General features: G+C 35.5%; 1 protein-coding gene and 1 pseudogene across 2 annotated transcripts; both read right to left on the bottom strand.

The window, feature by feature from the left end:
• Positions 1 to 8,830: 8,830 nt before the first annotated feature.
• Positions 8,831 to 10,962, bottom strand: LOC149406423 (glycerophosphodiester phosphodiesterase GDPD1, chloroplastic-like). Its single transcript, XM_089605813.1, has 6 exons — positions 10,703 to 10,962; positions 10,448 to 10,617; positions 10,259 to 10,318; positions 9,715 to 10,092; positions 9,416 to 9,612; positions 8,831 to 9,311 (listed from the first exon to the last, which is right to left on the bottom strand). The coding sequence occupies exons 1-6, from the start codon at positions 10,797 to 10,799 to the stop codon at positions 9,113 to 9,115; spliced, it is 1,101 nt and encodes a 366-aa protein (XP_089461939.1). The 5' UTR covers positions 10,800 to 10,962; the 3' UTR covers positions 8,831 to 9,112.
• Positions 10,963 to 13,992: 3,030 nt separating this feature from the next.
• Positions 13,993 to 16,918, bottom strand: LOC149406422 (bifunctional riboflavin biosynthesis protein RIBA 1, chloroplastic-like; annotated as a pseudogene). The gene is made up of 8 exons (XR_016296671.1): positions 16,901 to 16,918; positions 16,450 to 16,588; positions 15,956 to 16,173; positions 15,713 to 15,848; positions 15,161 to 15,551; positions 14,959 to 15,088; positions 14,542 to 14,838; positions 13,993 to 14,412 (listed from the first exon to the last, which is right to left on the bottom strand). The product of XR_016296671.1 is annotated as a bifunctional riboflavin biosynthesis protein RIBA 1, chloroplastic-like (transcript).
• Positions 16,919 to 18,705: the final 1,787 nt, after the last annotated feature.

Genomic DNA, 18,705 nt, shown 5'->3' with positions numbered 1-18,705 from the left:
ACTCAAAAACTAAAAAACAGTTTTTGAGATGAGAAACAAACATGACCGATGTATTTCATTTTTTTCTGCGTGGAAGTTCTTATTTGACAGAGTACAACAAATGCAAAACTATTGTCCATAATTGATATTAGTTCTGTTAATAATATTCCATAATAATTCAACCATGATCATGATACCAAAGATCATACACATTTACACGCCAAAATTACTTAATTTAAAAATACGAAAGCATGGTTGTGTTGTGTGGGTTAAAAATGTATAAGGAATAGAAATTAGAGCCTCAAACACCGGACCTGAAGAAGCGTGTATTGAACGCATAAAATATTAATTTACTTTATTAATCGAAAGTGGATTTTCGTTAAGCACGTACACCTTTGGACTTTGAGAAGAAAGACCAATTAAATACGACAATTATATAATGCGTCTTTCTATACGCATAGATGTTGTATAAGTTATTCAGTTATATTTATATAATATTCTACGTACGCTCCACCACTATGGGTTGTTCTTACTTCTTGATATTGAAATTGTCTATCTTCGTATTTTTTTTAGCTCCGAGATTCGCTATCATTGATGCCTCTGATTTTCTTTCCAATAATATATATTATATCACCTCACTTATTGTACATAAATGCAACAATTATTTATTTAAAGAAATAGTTTGTTGTTATTCGAGAATCCTTGGGTGTTTGTTCTTACACAACCCTTTAATGCCGTGAACGGGAAAATGACTAACATTTCTATTTTTACCAAGTTTTAAATATACCATGTGTATCGACTGAAGCACCATTTTTTGTTACTTTTGGCCATATTCTTGAAAATGCAAATTCATAATAGTAATAATGATCTTTGCTTGTAGTTTAATTAATGTTTCCGTGAAGAGGCAAAATTTGTGGTCGTGAGTAGTAATTGCTTGTGATTTATGCGATCATTTCTCCATGAGACGACATATTAAGAGTAATCTACGTGTAATTATGAAAATGTGTAGCCATTGTACAGAAAAAAGCCAAATCAAAATGATGCTACAAAAATTTAGGGCAATTATGGTTTGATTTTATTTTTTCCCTAGCGTAGAATCTTAAGACAATGATTAAAGAAAACAAGACATAATAAACTTTTAGGTTAAGCAGTGGTAACTGAAGTAGTGAGCACTTCTACGGTTTATCTACATGAAATTATATTTTCCTAAGAGACGAATATATAATATAGAGTAGTCTACGTCTAATTATGAAAATGTGTGTTGCCATTGTCTAGGAAAAAAAGGCCAAATCAAAGTATTCTACACAAATTTAGAGCTATTATTGTATGATTTACTGAAATCATTCTCTTTTTTAATTAATTTCCTTCGTAATTAATAGCGAAATATATTGATCATTGAGAAAACGAGTCAAAATTATGAGTATGTGGGACATCAAAAACAAAAAAATTCCCCACAAACATGTTCCCTTATTATTATCATTCGAGTATTTTCATTATTTATATAATCCTATCAAATATGCACTTAAATATCTTAAACATTGAAATACAAATCACAAAAATACCCTTTAACCTTCAATTTGGTGCTTATCTTGTATTCGTATCCTATAAGGGATTTAAGCTCGAGCAATGGATGAGAAAGTGGCCAATATTAAACGAGTCTTTTTTAGTCTTTCTACTTTTCAGTTCAATCGCCTCTCGTGTTTTATAGCTACGAGTTTACGTTGCTCACCATCAAGTTGGTGGCGTCATCAGGTTGGCGGCATCATCAAGTTGGCGGCAATCATGGCATTGGTGATCATTTGGAGTTGGCAGCAATCCGAGTTGGAGGCACTTTGGTTGGCGTCAAGGTGAAGGTTGGCGACCGAAGTGGTTGATGGCAAGGTAGAGTGGAGTTGGTGGCATCAACACTTGGCGGCAAGAGTGAGTTGATGACAAGGTGTAGTTCGTGGTCAAATGAAGGGTTGGCGCAAGGAGTCTTTGAAAGCCTTCCGAGTAGCTTCAAGGACCTAATTAGTTTGTGAGCTTGTTTCGAGTGTTTTTCTCTTATTTTTTTACATGAATGTTTTGTCAAGGAAATGAGCTTGAGAACTTCATTTTGAGAGCTTGTTCGAGGGATGTTTTATGGCCAATATGGGTTTACGGTAAGCCATGTTTTGTGACCAATATGGGTTGAGGACAAGACATGTTTGATTACCAAAGTGAGTTAAATGTAAGGGTCGGGTTGAAGGCAAAACTTGGGTTGAAAGTAAGAGTCAAAGTTGACTCAAAGTTTGACCAAATGACTTTGATTGTGAGCTTGGGCTTTATGTATGAGCTTGCCTTATTGTTTTTGTTCTTGGAATGTCATTTTTACCTTGTGAAAATGACATCATAACATTGACCAATAGTATCACTTTTCAATATATATATATATATATATGAGACATCAAGACATTTTTTTTCCCGCACAAACACGTTCCCTTATTATTATCATTTGAGTGTTTTCAGTTATTTATATAATCCAAGCATACATACACTATTAAATATATATATATATATATATATATATATATATATATATATATAAACATGGGTTCGAGATATATAGTCATATGAAAATTTAAGTTTTGTCATATAATCATTTTTTTGTTAAATTTGAAGTAAATAGCAACGAGATTTTATTAACAAAAGCATAAATGAAATGTTAAAAACGTCAAATAAACCTACATCATTATAATAACTATTTATTTAAAATTTATATAAAAAAAAATTAATTATTTAGAAAATTCCAAATTTTAGTGTTTGCTTATATTTGTTTAAATATTGAAATACTAATCACAAAAATAACCTTTGGCCTAGGTGCTTATATTGTATTCGTGTCCTAGAAGGGATTTCAGCTCGGGCAGAGGATGAAAAAGTGGCCAATATTGACCGAGTCTTTCGGTGTCTTTCTACTCCATCCAAGTTCAATCGCCTCTCGTTATAGAGGAGTCAAGTCCGTGCAAAACACAAATGCTTAAGTCACACACGCACACAACACAACAAATTAAAAGTTTGACCAATTTATATATACCCCAATTGACATTTGTACAGTACTTGTGAGGAGTGAGGACCTTGTACTTCTAAGTTCTAATCCGTACGGAAGCTCTCAAAATTAGAAAAGTTCTGTTCCAAATTTAGTTCATGCATAAAAATTATTATTTTACGCTTCAATGTGAAAACAAGCAACCAATTCCTATATTGTCCTCTCTCTCTCTCTCTCTCTCTCTCTCTTTCTTTCTTTTTTCTATTTTTTTCTAGAATGAACGACTTGATCAACATATTCATCAAAAACTTATTTCATGATACATACTTTAATCATGTGTTTAATGCATTTTCCCACTCTGGTAAATATTAATATCATTTCATGTCCAAATAATTTGGTCCAAGAAGTCACTTAAGAGGGCACGTAACTTCAAAAGAATCAAATTACAGTGTGTACACGTAGACATGCATAAAAAGTGGATTCCATACACGAATGAGGCAATTGTACAATATAAACTTAGGATTCTTGTTTTTTAAAAGAGAGAGAGAGAGGAAAAGAAAATAAGTGCTACGAATCTATATGTTTTTTTTTAATAAACTACGAATCTATATGTTTTTTTTAATAAACTACGAATCTATATGTTGATTGTATGTGAAGTTATATCGTATCTAGACACTAATCTTTATAGTGGCTGAATTTCTACATGATCTCACTTTTTAGGCTATAGAGTATATCATATCCTGCTGCTTTATATCCGATGACATTAAAATTTTACTTTCTAAAATATTTTGTGATCATGTATAAACCATATATAAAAAAATTATATATGTTTATAAATAACTATATTTATAATAAAAATAATAAACAAAAAATTGGCTACATAAGTCACCTAAACTATAGAATTGTAAATTAGCCAACTTTTGGTAAATACTTTGTAAATAGCCAACTTGCATACGTGACAGCCTATTAACTACTTATTTTTTTTTTGTAATTAAGTTAAATGGCCTCCCGAAGATAAGCAATTTTTTTTAGCCCACCTTTCGTTAATATGCTGTAAATAGCCAGTGTCATTTATTTACAGCAGACGAAATGACGCATATGTCCAGCAGTTTCCCGCCCAAGAAATATATTCATTTAATTAAAAAAATAAATCAGATTTCGGCATTAACTACTCGCGCGGATTTGGTGGGATATTCATTTAAACCAAATTAAAACCACCACAAGTAATCGAACGAAACACAATCCAAAAGGAAAAAAAAATGCAGAAACCCTAAGCAGCGATTCGACATTAACCAGAGGATCTATCACGCGTTTGAAGATCTAAGACAGAAATCAACACCGACGGCGAAATACCCAAAAATCAGGTATGCATGGACTATTTCCTTGCATGCTCAACATTTTCGTTTTTGTTTTAACATTCATACATTCATATTCTCGTTCTTCGTCCTCTTCTCGACGTTCCACGTTGAGAGGCAGATCTGCCACGAAAAAAAGCCTTGTCGCCGGGAAAAATTCCGGCGCTTCTCACTTCGTCCTCCTCTTCGCGATCTGCCACGAAGAACAGCCTCGTCACCGGGAAAAACTCCAGCGCCTCTCACTTCGTCCTCCTCTCCGCGATCTGCGTCCAAAGGTCCCGATCGGAATCATGGACTCCGCGAAGAACAGTTTTTTTTTTGTTGTTTCTCACATTAATAGTGTGTTCGTGTAAATAGAAAACATATTTACAGTATATTCGTGTAAATACAAAGCATATTTACAGTATATTCATTGTAAATACAAAACATATTTACAGTATATTCACTGTAAATACAAAGCATATTTACAGTATGTTCGTGTAAATAAACTGAAAAAAAATTGGAAATATTTTGGGCACGAAAATTTTGGAAATTATGAATATATGGAAGACAAAATAATATCAATAAATGAAGAATATATTTACAGATTTTATCCATAATGAATTGCCACGAAAATAGATACTAATTACCTAAACTCAACACTGAAAACTTCTAAATACATAACAATAAATGGGCTATTAACTTTCAAAATCTGCATGAAATTTCAAATTTCAAATTTGAAAACTTCCGTATTCTGTTTCATTATTTGATTCGAAATTTGAAAAAAAAAGTGCCTAATTAAAAAAATATGCGAATCAAATAAGGGCAAAAGTGTAAACATAATTTAATTAATAATCTGTCACGTAAGCAATATGGCTATTTACAGGAAATTAACGAAAGGTTGGCTAAAAAAAATTGTTAGTGTTTAAGATGGCTACGTAGCCAATTATTTGTATTTTTTTTACATGTTTGCCCTTAATAATTTTGGCCAAGTTTTTAAATTAGGCAGTTATTTTTTTTTTTAATTTGAATCAAATATTCTAATCGATTAGGCAAGTTTTCAAACGTGGAATTTGAATTTTTCAGCAGATTTTGAAAGTTTCATCCGCATGTTTCTAGTTGATTTGATTTCTATTTTCGGTTTATAGCATTAAATTACAATCTTTCAATATTTTCCATTTATTGAAAATCTGATATTTATTTTGGCTGCATTTTCCTGATCCCCTTTTTACCGCCAATTTTACATTCAAATTCTATTTCCTTCAGCGTGTTTGATAATTCCAGATTGTTGAACGTCCAAATTTCTTTCTCACTGTTTTTCATAACCGTCTATTCGCTTGACAGTAAATTAATATTTTCAGTTATTTACAATAATTTTCTGTAAAAAAAAAAAAAAGCATACATTTACAATACTCAACACATTAACATCATAAATTTCGTCCTCGTTGACTTATTAACACCATATTTACACCATGTGTAACGATTATTTTACAACAATTTACGATTATTAACACCATATTTACACCATGTGTTAATAATCCCACGTACAGAAGAAAAAATCAACCATATATTTTGTTGATATTAAGAAAAATGAAAACGTGAATTCAATTTGGCGTAAAAAACTGAATGGCTATGAACAAACCACGATCTCATCAACGATCGGGTTCGACGGCTACATAAAGCGGCTCGAGATCTTGTTCTTCGACTCCGACTCCGGCTCTGGCGGACTCAACGCTCTGCTCCCCGAAAAAAAAAACTCTGGCTCCACAAAACAATGAAAGCACAAACATAAACACAACATTAAAAATAAATTAGGAGGATGAGGCTTCAGAGGAGGAGTTTTTTCCATATCACCGCCAAACTCTGCAACTTTTGATTACATAAATGAAACCCTAAACTCAAATGTCTCACCTTCTTATGCGATTTATTTTGAGGATCGATGCAAGTGGAAAAACTTGCGGCACAACTCGGATCCTTGCATCGATCCCACCGAACCTACACCTCGTCGCCGGCCTCTCCCTCGCCGTCTCCGCTGTCAGTTACTCCCCCAGTCAAAAAAGCAAATGATAGAAGTTGTCTCGATTTGACTTTGATTTAACTGGCTGTGGAGAGTTAAAGAGAGAGTATAGAGATCTGTATATATGGAATTTTAAATGTTTCCTCGATTTACGCGAGTAGTTATGGCCAAATATTTGTTTTCCATTTAAATTAATGAGCTGAAAATAATGGACGAGAATTTGGCGGGATTAAATAAGTCTTTTACTAATCTGTTAATAAGTCCACTCGGCTATTTACAATAAATTAACCAAAGGTGGGTTATATCTCAATTCACTATAATCGTGTGGCTATATAATTTAATAACCCAATAATTAATTATTCTACAGTAACATTTTTTTTTCTTTTTCTTAAAAATCATATATAAAATCTCGATACCAAAAAAACAGGAGAGAGGAGAACAAATCAAGATAAAGAAACTTTTTTACAGGTGACAAGTAACTAATAACGGAAAACTAAATACGTGTCAAGATACTATGTCTTGTGAGCAGGTAATTAAGGGTTTGGTTCTTCGTTTTAATTTCAAGTATGCACAAGTCGATAGTACAGAAAAAGAGGGTTAAGCTATTAATTTGGAGAACGAAAAATATTTTTTTATTCCACAACTACTATTATCGATAGATGAAGTTCTTCTTGTAAATTCTGAACCTCTGGCTTCTAAATATTTGAAGACCAATGTCCAGTCTTCTAAACCGTTTTCTGGATGAACCAAGACATAAGTTTCGGCTAACTTTTTTTTTTTTTTTATGCTTGATTGAATCAATGAGATGAAACGATAAAACAAGTTTCCAAGAGAGTAGGAGTTAAAAAAATCTCAGATACATAGTTCACTATGTAGTGTGTTAGTCTAATTTACCTCTTCTCAATATCTCTACTTATAGTTTTTCTAGATCAAGAGAATCTAGGAAAAATCAAATATTGTATTTAACCCAAAATAATTTATTTAATTTTATTCTCAATAAAACACCTCTAGTGACACCTCGTGACACGCTTTACGAAGATGAAGACCGTATACTAATGCCACCACCTTGAACCTTTCCCTCCATGAGTTCGCTTAATGTAGCGACTATATCTCTATCGGTCATAATGACGTCAACTTCATTATCTCCCACCTTAAGTGTCGACAATCTTGATTATAATCACTGGGTTTGTCACACATAGCATCCCACTAGAGCCTCTACGCTTGAACCCGACTAATCACCACACTAGTAACGTGCGAAGCAAGGCCAAGTGACCAAGGCCTGTCCTGACCTAAGGCGGGCAAGGCTTGTGCCTTGGGCCAAAAAAAAAATTTATTTTACACTTTTTGTCTATTTTTAAGAAAATTTACATTTTTTTACTCTAAAAATTTACACTTTTGACCCATTTTTTACCGTGAAAATTTAATTTTTTATTAGTATTATAGGGCTCCAAAATATTGAATCGCCTAGAGTCCCCGGTGAGTTTGGGCCGGCCCTGCAAGTGACACACTCTTAGCTCCATAACATTCAAATGATGGTTATTTCCCTTAATCTTCATAAGATGCTCACATCAATACTATATTATTCATGTCGCTCTCTTTTCTCATACTATTTTATGCTTTAGTAAAGAACCAATGGAAACTCATTTTTTCCAACAATTCTTATCTCAGCAGCATTGACGTACTCAATTTCAATGGCATGAGGTTTACGTTATTATGCCGTTTTTGTGCTTCCTCAAAGAAGCATGTCGTTTTAGTGTTCTTCCTTGTCGCTTTCTTTTATTGGTGTTTCTATACAATCGTCTTTTTTGCATAATCCAATGAGCCACTGTACTGAGAGATACCTGCAGTTTCAATATTTATATTATAAAAGAAAATTCACCATTAGAACAAGCATGTTGATTGGAAGATAAACATCAAAACTGAAAATGGAAAAGGAAGTACAACAGCCCCGGAAAAAAGGAAAACAAAATTATATAGAGAACTTCAAATGACGTGATTTAACAAAAAAAAAAAATATAGATGTGTACATCAATCAAGCTATGGCCTCAAAGTGAAGGGCTATCGACAAGAATCTGTATCAACTCGGTCGATTTGTCTAAGTTCAAGGAACGATGACCAAGCTGCTGGTACTTGTTTATTAGTCGCATAGATTACTCGAGGAAGCAATGTGGGAGGATTTCACCAAATTCAACAAGCTTGAATCGAGTGATCATGCAGGGCTTCAAGAGACATTTCGCTACTGTGATCTTCTCTCCGTTGTACTTTATTTTCTTATGGACTGGATTATAATGAGTACTAGCTGTTAGGGACAACATTGATTTTTGGATTTACTCCATTTAAATGGCTCTTTGTCCGCTATTAGGTCGTTTTGTGCTTCTTCGAATATGCATGTCGTTTAATATTTGGTCGCCGCCATTTTTTTCGCCTTTCTATCGAGAGTTATTGGTGTCTCTACACAATCGACATTTATGCATATAATCCAATAAACCGATGAGCTGAGAGATACTCGCGGTTACAATATTTAAAAGTGATACAACTACAACCAAACCGAGCGTTGCTCGATGAACAAAACAGAGTACAATGGCCGTGGAAAACTTGCAGGCATACATATGAAGCAGAGGAAAAAAAAAAATGATACAGAACTTCAGATAATAACCTGGTTTGTAAAAGAGAAAAAATTATGTACATCATTTTTAAACTATGGCCTCATGATCAAGGGCTATCAATAATAATAAGCAATGTCATACAGGGCTATCAATGATAAGCAATGTCAATACATCAAATCTGTATCAATTCCGGTATGAGTTTCAATAGAAACGAAAGCTCCTTCTGCGAGAAAACCGGCTTCGATTTCGCCTCCGTCGTCTCGTCGCTCTCGACCAATTCGGAAATCGCCTCCGTGATCTCTTTGACCTGGTCAACGATCACTCCGTGGATCCCCATAAGATGTTGCATGTGAACGGCCTCAGGAACGTTGCTGGTACAACACAATACACACGGAAACACCGGATTAAAAACTCCGTTCATTTTCTCATCTGAGCTAAATCTTACGTTTCAGGCTTGGCTGTGGCTTTTGCTTACTTGAGTTTGCCGTATGTTAGGAGCGAGAGATCGGCTTCTTTGACTTTGTTGACCGCGCTGGGATTTCTGAAGACGCCTTTGACTTCCGACACAATTCCGTGGAGACCTCCTTCCAAGCACACTTTAATGGCTTCCTCTAGAGAATTCCTTCTCGCATCGTAGAAAATCTCGGTCCCTCCATTCGTCAAAAAGTAGACCTGACGCCATAACAATAACCTCAAATCCATCAGTGAATGAACAGAAACAGATCTCAACGGTAACGATCGATCGATCTACAAGAGGATCAAAGAAGATCTTACAGGGTATTTGTTCTGGAGAGTTCGAACGAGCAAAGCGGCGTCGGGGTTGAAGGAAGAGAAGATGATCCGTCTCTCATTGGCGTGGCCGGAGAGAACGCGCAAGACGGCGTGAATCGCGTGAGAGAGACGCTCTCTGTCGTAGACGATGTGGTCGTCGAACTTGAGCTCGACATTGAAGCCGAGCGATGGGTCGACCTTTTCTAGGGCTTCTTGGAGAGTGCAGAGAGAGTCGTCTTTCTCGACGCTCCACTCCGTGATCTTCCTGTCCTTCGATTTCCTCAGCAGAAACTTCCCTTCTTTCCCGGCTTCCCTCTGAGGACCGTAGCACAGGAATTCCGAGAGCGATAGATCTGTGACTCTCTTCTCGAACACGATTCCCTGTCGTTTTCACAAATCCAATCCACAGTTCCATAAACGAAACCCTAAAAATTGAATTCACTACATGTTCTTTCAACAACAAAAAAAAAAAAAATCAAACACTGTGTGTCATCCTAATTACCGATTTGTGAAAATTTAAACATGATTGAAGAGTAATTAAGCTTACGTTGTCTTTGGAGAGGATAAAGTCGTCGTGGAAAATCACCGGGCAATCGTCTCTAGTCACCTGAAAAAAAAAAAAAAAAAAATCAGTTTGACTTTAATTTTGTTTCCACGAAGGAGATTACTAAAATGCCCTGGAAATATTTAATAAACTGTTTTTCGGATAAGGACAAAAATAAAACAAAATAATGACCTGAACGTCGAATTCGATGAAATCGACGGGAAAAGCAGAAGCGGCGTTGAAGGAAAGAATGGAATTCTCTTTTATTCCTGTCATTCTCGCGTCGTTCATTCCGCTTCCTCTGTGTCCGATCACCATAAACCTCGAAGCTCTCTTCAACAAACCACTTCCCAATTCAACAGCTATAAAACACATACGCAAACACATTTGTATAAATAACAAGAATTATTGGATCAGAGCTTCAACGATTAGGTTTGATATACTCACCATTGGGAAGGCGAGGCGAGTAGAGAGAGAGAGCAGGAGTCTCCTGGACGTGATCGAGGTTCGGCACATCGGACACGTGTACGGCCTTCAAAGCCATTCTCGACCAAAGCTCTGAAGAAGAAGACGAATAAAGAAGAAGAAGAATTTCCTCAGAGAGAGGATTAATGAGAATGGTAATTAGAAGAAGAATGTATGAATAACATTCGCGGCGCAGAAGGGATTTATTAAGGCATGGCCTAAAGAAAGCCCTTGCTACGAATCTCCGCGTAGAATATTCCCATATAACCTATATTCGGTCATAAATAATATACTTTTGGATATTCTTTTTTTCATTGATATTCTTCTTTCTCTCACGCCGTCTTTTTTTGCCGTTTGAGTCCTCTCGGAAAGTGTCTGCGAGATTTCTATTATTGTCCTTGAGTCGTCAAAATAAGACGCTTCCTAATGGTTACCGTCACGGGCGCTAAAGAAAATTCCAAAGCGAATATTTTCTATTAAAAAAAAAAAGAAAAAAAAAAGGGAAACAAAAGGGAAAGTGAGAACTTCTGGGAACGCAAAGTTGTTGGGATGAGTCACAGCCAGCCCAGTTCCAATTGGGATTTGGATAAAGTTTAATTTTATTATTTATTTCTATATCATCCCGTGTTTCGCACCAAAATGCAGACTAATCTACACGTAAGCAGATAAAAATATATATAGATATTCAATGGGTTCAAATTATTACCATAAAGTATAACCCACTATTGTGAATTTTACGCTAATTCGTTAAATGTGAGCTGTAAAACCAATAAACCATTTATGTTAATGTTATCGACAGCAATTCGTTGCAATAATAACAAATAAATAAAAATAACAGAAGTGTACATTGATGCCTTGGAATAACAACAAAATAAAGCAATGCCATTTGAAATGTAAGATGTTGTCAAAACAAGATGATGCCAAGCAATTGGGAAAGAAGAAGATAAAAGAGTGATGTGTTGCCACGGCATCATTATGTGTAGACACTGACACGTTTTGTTGGTCGCTCATAATGTATGCAAATATCGTGGAGAGATTCAGAACTAACAGAACCCAGTCTATTAATATTTAATATGCATATATATAGCAGTTTCAAAAAAAAATATGCATATATATATATATATATATATATATATATATATATATATATATAATGTACATTAATGTGTAGTTGAGATCTATGCAGCTTATTACCATACCCCTTATTTTATTCCCGGACTTTGTCACTAAATAATGCTGCCACCGCATTGTCCACATTTGGGTCTTTTATTTATTTATTTTAATACGTAATCCTCTCTTCAACAAACATGTAGGACTCGTATATAACAATAAATGCCATCTTATTATTTTAACTATTTCATAGCAAAAATATTAATTTTTATTTCATTTTACAAATTTTTTAAACTATCAACCCAAATTTGTATTGTCAAAGAACAAAGGGGACCTAACGCATTATTAAACTAACTAGCCGAAATATCTCCCTATTTTAAAATGGAATAAAACTCTTAGCCCACGGAAACATCGTCCACCAATCTAGGTCCGCGAGACATCTATCCAATCGGCCCTCAGCTCCTCCTGATGAGGCCTTCCTTCTCCAGGTGAAAGGGTCTCCCTCAAAACCCAAGTCGAATAGGTCACAATCCTCCATCGTCTTCCTGAACTCCTCCAATAATTTTGGTTCCCGGGACTTGTCTCCGTTAAGCTCCGAGTTGGCCGCAACTTCATTCAGATTCCCCCCAAAACAGAAACGGCCCCCCGCAGATGCCCCGAAGGCGTCTAACGAGCTCTCATGAATGTTTCCTTTGACTAGCCATCGGATCATCATACAAGCCCACAAACCTCCACGAATTGCCTCCTTCTTTCTTTACCAATCCCTAGATGTGGAAGCGGGAATAGGAACTCACCTCAAACCTCCACGAATTAACGTTTGGATTTATAAATGTTTATTTTCTAATCGCGTATATTTAATAACCGGTAATAACTATTAATAAATTTTTGGGATTCTGCCGTAACATTTGAGTTTCTAATTTTTTTTTTCTTTCTAAATTGTGCATAATTAATAACTGATAATTGTTGTTAATAACTTTATGGTTTCGAAGTTTTCTACGATAACATTTAGATATAATCGTGCATAGTTGATAACCAATAATAATTATGAACAAAATTTATTTTGAATTATACCGTACTTATTTTGATTGATTATGCTTCTATGCCCGTAAAAACGGTGAAGCTATGCATCAACGCATTTTACCTGGTGTGGATACACAGCGATGCATTTAATAGTTTAACCACGTATTCCAAAATAATTAAACTTTTATGTTCTATTTGTTGACACTATAAACATGATATTTACATTGGATGTAGATCGTGTACAATGTAGTTAGATTTATATACACATAATAATTTAATATTTATTGTGATTTTTTTTTCTTGATGTAGCTGAATCTTAACAATTTAACATGTCAATTAGTTAAAAATGAGTATATTTATTCATAACTACTACTTTTCTCGGTCTCACATAAACACGGAAAGATCTTTTATCCATACCATACTGAATTCCAACGTAAATTCCTGATAAAATCAAAAACACCTTTAATTTTATTTTTATTTAAAGTTTTCATTCTTTCTTTTCGTGGATTTGGCTCCATCGGGACTGACGGGGCTTGAACCCGTAGCTTCCGTCTTGACAGGGCGGTGCTTTGACCAATTGAACTACAATCCCAAGGAAATAATAGAATAAAGTGTATAATACACATATTCATATGATTTTACTCAAATGTTTTTCAATATGTTATTTAGCAAGACCAGCATGGATAATTAATAATCTGTTCACTATTTCCAAATAAATAGGATAGTTAATCTTTCAAATAAAAAGTTATTTTTTTATTTCCTCTTTTCCTTAGACTTTAGACTTGCAGATCTTTAAGATATTAATCTAGATCATTATCAAGACCAAAACTTCTCAGGAATAGAAAATGGTGATATTGGTAAAGATAAAATATAGCACTATCCACATCTAAAAATTTGACCTTTTTTTCTATTGAGATCGCACATTTTTTAAGTTCATGAAATTTATAGGTACCAACTTGTCACTGTGGTCTACATTTTACGTTAACCATTCTACGTAGACCGTCTATACCTTCAACTAAATCAAAAGGAACGAAGTTTATATCAACTGACCCAAATATTTATTGATAAAATTAAAAGGGAATTCTACATCTCTAAAATCTTCACAACCGCTATTCATTGTCTACTCTTGAGAAGAGATGCATTCTTGTATTGTAAGTGTAGAGAATTGTAATTAATAATGCATTTATTACTCTGGCCGGCTAAAAAAAATTAAAGTAAATTAAAGACAACTATAATTTCCAGTTATCTTCTTAGAACGAACAACATAGGCTTAAAAATAAAAAGCAATAATTACAAGTCATTATTGGCATTAGTTGCGGAATTAGGATTCATTCAACTTTCGCTTCACCGTTGAGATTGGGTGATCGGCTGTTAGCTTGGGGACCGTAAATGTGACCCATCTTAACCCGTTTAGTCTCGAGATACTTCTTGTTCTCCTTTGTGATAAGGCTTATCAATGGAACCCGTCCCGCCACAGCCAAGCCGTAGCCTTTGAGACCGACGTACTTTGCAGGGTTGTTCGTCATCAGTTTCATCGTCCGAACACCGAGATCTCTTAGTATCTGCAACACGAAAAAAAATCGAACAAGCCAATGCTTAGTCTTACGTTTCAAACCCGAATTTTCGCACTTCTTCTTCTGTTAGCATTTTCTAGGTTCCAAAGATGGCCTTATTTAATTCGGAAAAATTACCTGAGCGCCGATGCCGTATTCACGAGAGTCTACGGGAAGGCCATGCTCTTCGTTGGCTTCGACAGTGTCGCGTCCGTCGTCTTGAAGGTTATAAGCTCGGAGCTTGTGGCCCAAACCAATGCCTCTTCCCTCGTGCCCACGCAAATAGACCAATACGCCCCTGCCCTCGGCCTCGATTTGCTCCATCGCACGATCCAGTTGGGTCCCACAATCGCACCTCGCCGACCCAAATATATCTCCCGTGAGGCACTCCGAGTGTACCCGAACCAAAACATCTTTCCCGTCCCCTATCTCTCCCTTTTTTCCCACCACCAAAAAAATGTTGGTATTAATAAAAATCGGTCTCTGCGCTGTAAAGGAAAAAGAAAAATTGATTTAACTAAATACATAAAAAGAAAAAAAAGAGTTGATTCTCACCTTGACCATTGCAATATGCTCGATCCCATCTAAGATGGATCGATAGCAATAGGATTTGAACGGACCCCACGTTGTGGGTATACGCGCAGCCGAAGAAAGCTCTACCAGTTGATCGCTCTTTCTCCTAAATCTGCAAACCCCGAAATCAAATTCTCTATAGAAAACACAAAAACAGGCTACAAAGAACTTAAATGCCATTTACCTTATCAGATCAGCAATAGAAATGATTTTCAAGTTCTCTTTTTGCGCGAACTCGCGGAGCCTCGGAAGTCTTGCCATTGAACCGTCATCGTCCACGACCTCACAGAGAACCCCGACGGGCCTGAAGCCCGCCAGCACGGCGAGATCAACAGAAGCTTCGGTGTGCCCGGCTCTTTTCAACACGCCTCCTTCTTTATACTTGAGCGGGAATATATGGCCCGGACGGTTGAAATCTTGAGGCTTCGAGTCCCCGGAGGCGAGAGCCAACACCGTTACTGCCCTGTCACAAGCCGACATGTCCGTGCTTGTACCGCGCTTTGCATCCTAACTTAATACATACGCGATCACGCGTTGAGAAACAGTCGATCACAAACAGAAAAAGAAAAAAAAACCTGGTTCTTTTAATAATTAGTGAGAAAGTCAACAAATTTTAAGAGTTTCATTGCCGTCACAATCACCCCTTACGTTTTGCTAAATTCACCTTGTAGTATGTATAATAAATATAAAACTGACGGGATGTGAATGAAAACTCTGACGAAACAAAAATACGTACCACAGTCACAGCAAAGGCAAACTATGCCCGTCCCGTGCTTCACGATGAAAGCCATGGCTTCGGGCGTAGCCGACTCCGCCGCCATAATCAGATCTCCTTCGTTCTCTCTGTCCTCGTCATCGACCGCCGATACAAGCTGCCATTTCAAACAAAGAAATATACATGATCAATCAATCGGCCGATCAAAACCTTTTCTTGGTCGAGGCAAAAAAAGAATGCCTCACAGAAGAATAAATATCCCACCTTTCCTTGGCGAATATCTTCGATGGCCTCGGGAATCGAAGCAAACCCTTCTGTCGGGCGATCAAGATCAAACTCGCCGTTGTCGACGGGAAATCCGCCAGTGGTCGGCGCAATATCCGACGAAAGTGATCCTAATGCGACCGTGTTGCCGTTAGAATATGCCAAGGTGTCACTGTCCCCCGAATCGAGAGCCGCTCTAGTCACCCCCGGATATTTAACTAATTAACACTAAGTGATGATTTACTGCCTAGCCGGGACAAGTATAGATTTTGAGCTTGCAAATTACTGAATAATTTAACGTTTTTGGAAGTCCTGCAAAACAAAATGGTCAGAGAAAGCAGAAAACTAGCCTAAATATATCAAAAATTGATGATATCGGATGAGATTTACACAAACCTAATCCTCTCATAATCAGATAGCATAAAAAATCATGCAACAGATTACTCACACGAAGAGAAAAAAAAAATCGAGCGGGAGAGAGTCCAAAAATGTACCTGTATGGTCGGAAGGATTCTGGCAAGGTTTTAAACGCCGACAAAATCCAGCGACTTTCGCCGGCTCCGCCGCTGCCGGTGGACTGGCGGCCGACGAAGAGTATATTTCTCGTTTTGTCGTTTGTTTTCGTTCGTTCGGCTGAAAAACGACCGAGAGTTGTCGTTATAATTAAGGCAAAAAACTGACCTCATTTCGTCGACAATAATTGTCGAGGGTTTTCGTTGGAAAAGGAAAGGTTGGGCGATTATCGGTGACTGGGCATTCGCGGTGGAGAGAAGTTGAACGTTGGCGAGAGTCGCCGGGGATTCGATGTCGAGGGTTTTCTTTTCCTTGGCTGGAGAAGAACGAAAGAAGAAGAAAGAATCGGCTTAAATATATTTGGTCTGTAGAAAAAGGGTTAAAAATATCTGCAGAGTCACTTGAGCAATAGAGGCTGCGGAGTGAACTCACAATTATTAAATATAGCATTTTTTGCTACATAAACAAAAATAATATGTACACGTATGTATTATAATTTTATTTAAACAAAATTATGTACATATAAAGTTATTATGTACAAAAATAATATATCTACAACAAAATAATACTTCTAAGTATATATATAAAGTTATTTTTTATTTAAAACAAGTTTACGTATGTATTATAATTTTAATATATATTTTGCTATAATATGTTTAATATATTCTGCAACATGATTTTCGTTCGATTTTTCATGGACATGTCGATTTTTTATGAAAAACGATATTTAAAAATGGTAAATAAATTTTCATTTTTTTAGTCGACTTATCGATTTTTCGTAATTCAAAATACTCGAAACGATAGCGAAAACGGCATTTTGAACTTTGGATTTTGGAGCCCTAAATTAAGATGTATCTATTGTCTCCTTCTCCTCTCAGTTCGTTCGAGAGGGGAAGGAGACAATAGATACATGTTCATAGCAAATATAGCATGAAAGATGCGGGGGTATTTTGAATAAAAGCAAAATTAAAAGAATAATGAATATTTTTGTTAGGCGAGCGAAAAAAAAAGAAAAAAAAAAAGAAGAAGAAGAAGAAGACCATGCATAGGATAGAGATAACAAAGAAGAATAAAAAAAAAAAAAAAAAAAAAAAACCGATGATGTGTGTTGCTAACATTATAATAATATCTACACCGTTTAATTTTACTAGATCCGACAGTTGACACTTGAAGATTCCATATGATATGGTTGACGTTTTCTAATTTGTTGTTTGGTTCTCCTTGACTCAACGGTCCACTCTACATCAAGGTTTAAAATTACGGAAAATTACGGTAATTTGAGAAGTCTGACACGTTTACGACCATATGTGCGTTTCGTCATTTTGTGTCGCAGATATTGTGTCGAAATTGCGTTGAAATTTTCATGTCGTTGTGTCCATTAATGTCCTTTAGCCCATGATATAAAACACAAAAAAAATCATGTCATTTTTCGTCACAATTTCCGTCGTATTTCACGCCACAATTCCAGCCCTGTCGTCCAAAAGCCGACCAAGCCAATACAAATTCAACAATATTTCGGAAAATTGCGTTTATTTGTGTTTTTCAGCATATAAATTGTAACTTTTAAGGTTTTTTCATTTTTTTTTTCTTTGGATGTTATTTGTACTTGTTTCATGGTGAACATATGATTGTTTTAATGTTTTTGGAGATTTTACACATTTTAAATTGATGTTAATTGAAAGTTAATTGTTAGAAAATTGTGTGTGTGTGTGTGTGTGAACAAGTATTTGAAAATATGAAAAAAAATTATAATTTGTTAGTGAATTTCATATTTGGGGTAGTCTATAAATTTATGATGAGTTTAGAACTTATTATGTGTGTTACTTATATTGTTCTTGACTTTGATATTTATAACTTATTATGTGTGTTTATTATATGTATTTGACTTTGAAGTTTGAACTTATTATGGTTGTGTATTATGTGTACTTGTAATTGAAACTTATTATGTATGTTTAGAATTTCTTATGTGTATGGAACTTATTTTTTATATTTGAAATCGTGCAACATTAGTTCCATCACAATTTTCGTATTTTAACACAATTTCTGTCGGTTACCGCAATTTTTGTCGACATAATTCTTTCAAATTTTTACATTATTTCCGTCGCAATTTTCAACGGTCACTGTAATTTTCGTTTTTTGTGGACCATCGACACAAAATCGACAACGGACATTTCAAACCTTGGTCTACACTAGGTAATTCGTTGAAAAACTAGCACTTTTGTTTTCTCGTTTAGATA

This window comes from Urtica dioica, chromosome 1 (assembly GCF_054948205.1).
Source record: "Urtica dioica subsp. dioica isolate 48M chromosome 1, U.dioica_male_clone48M_v1_H2, whole genome shotgun sequence".
Taxonomy (NCBI): Eukaryota; Viridiplantae; Streptophyta; class Magnoliopsida; order Rosales; family Urticaceae; genus Urtica; species Urtica dioica.
Note: the sequence above shows the minus strand (reverse complement) of the source record. Positions and strands in the feature narration are given on the sequence as shown.

What these genes read in the sequence shown, in the direction of transcription:
- LOC149406423 (XM_089605813.1), bottom strand. Translation starts at nt 10,799, where the DNA reads ATGGCTTTGAAGGCCGTACACGTGTCCGATGTGCCGAACCTCGATCAC. An exon ending in TCATCGAATTCGACGTTCAG is followed by an intron (nt 10,319 to 10,447) that starts GTCATTATTTTG and finishes TTTTTTTTTCAG; the next exon opens with GTGACTAGAGACGATTGCCC. An exon ending in TTATCCTCTCCAAAGACAAC is followed by an intron (nt 10,093 to 10,258) that starts GTAAGCTTAATT and finishes TGAAAACGACAG; the next exon opens with GGAATCGTGTTCGAGAAGAG.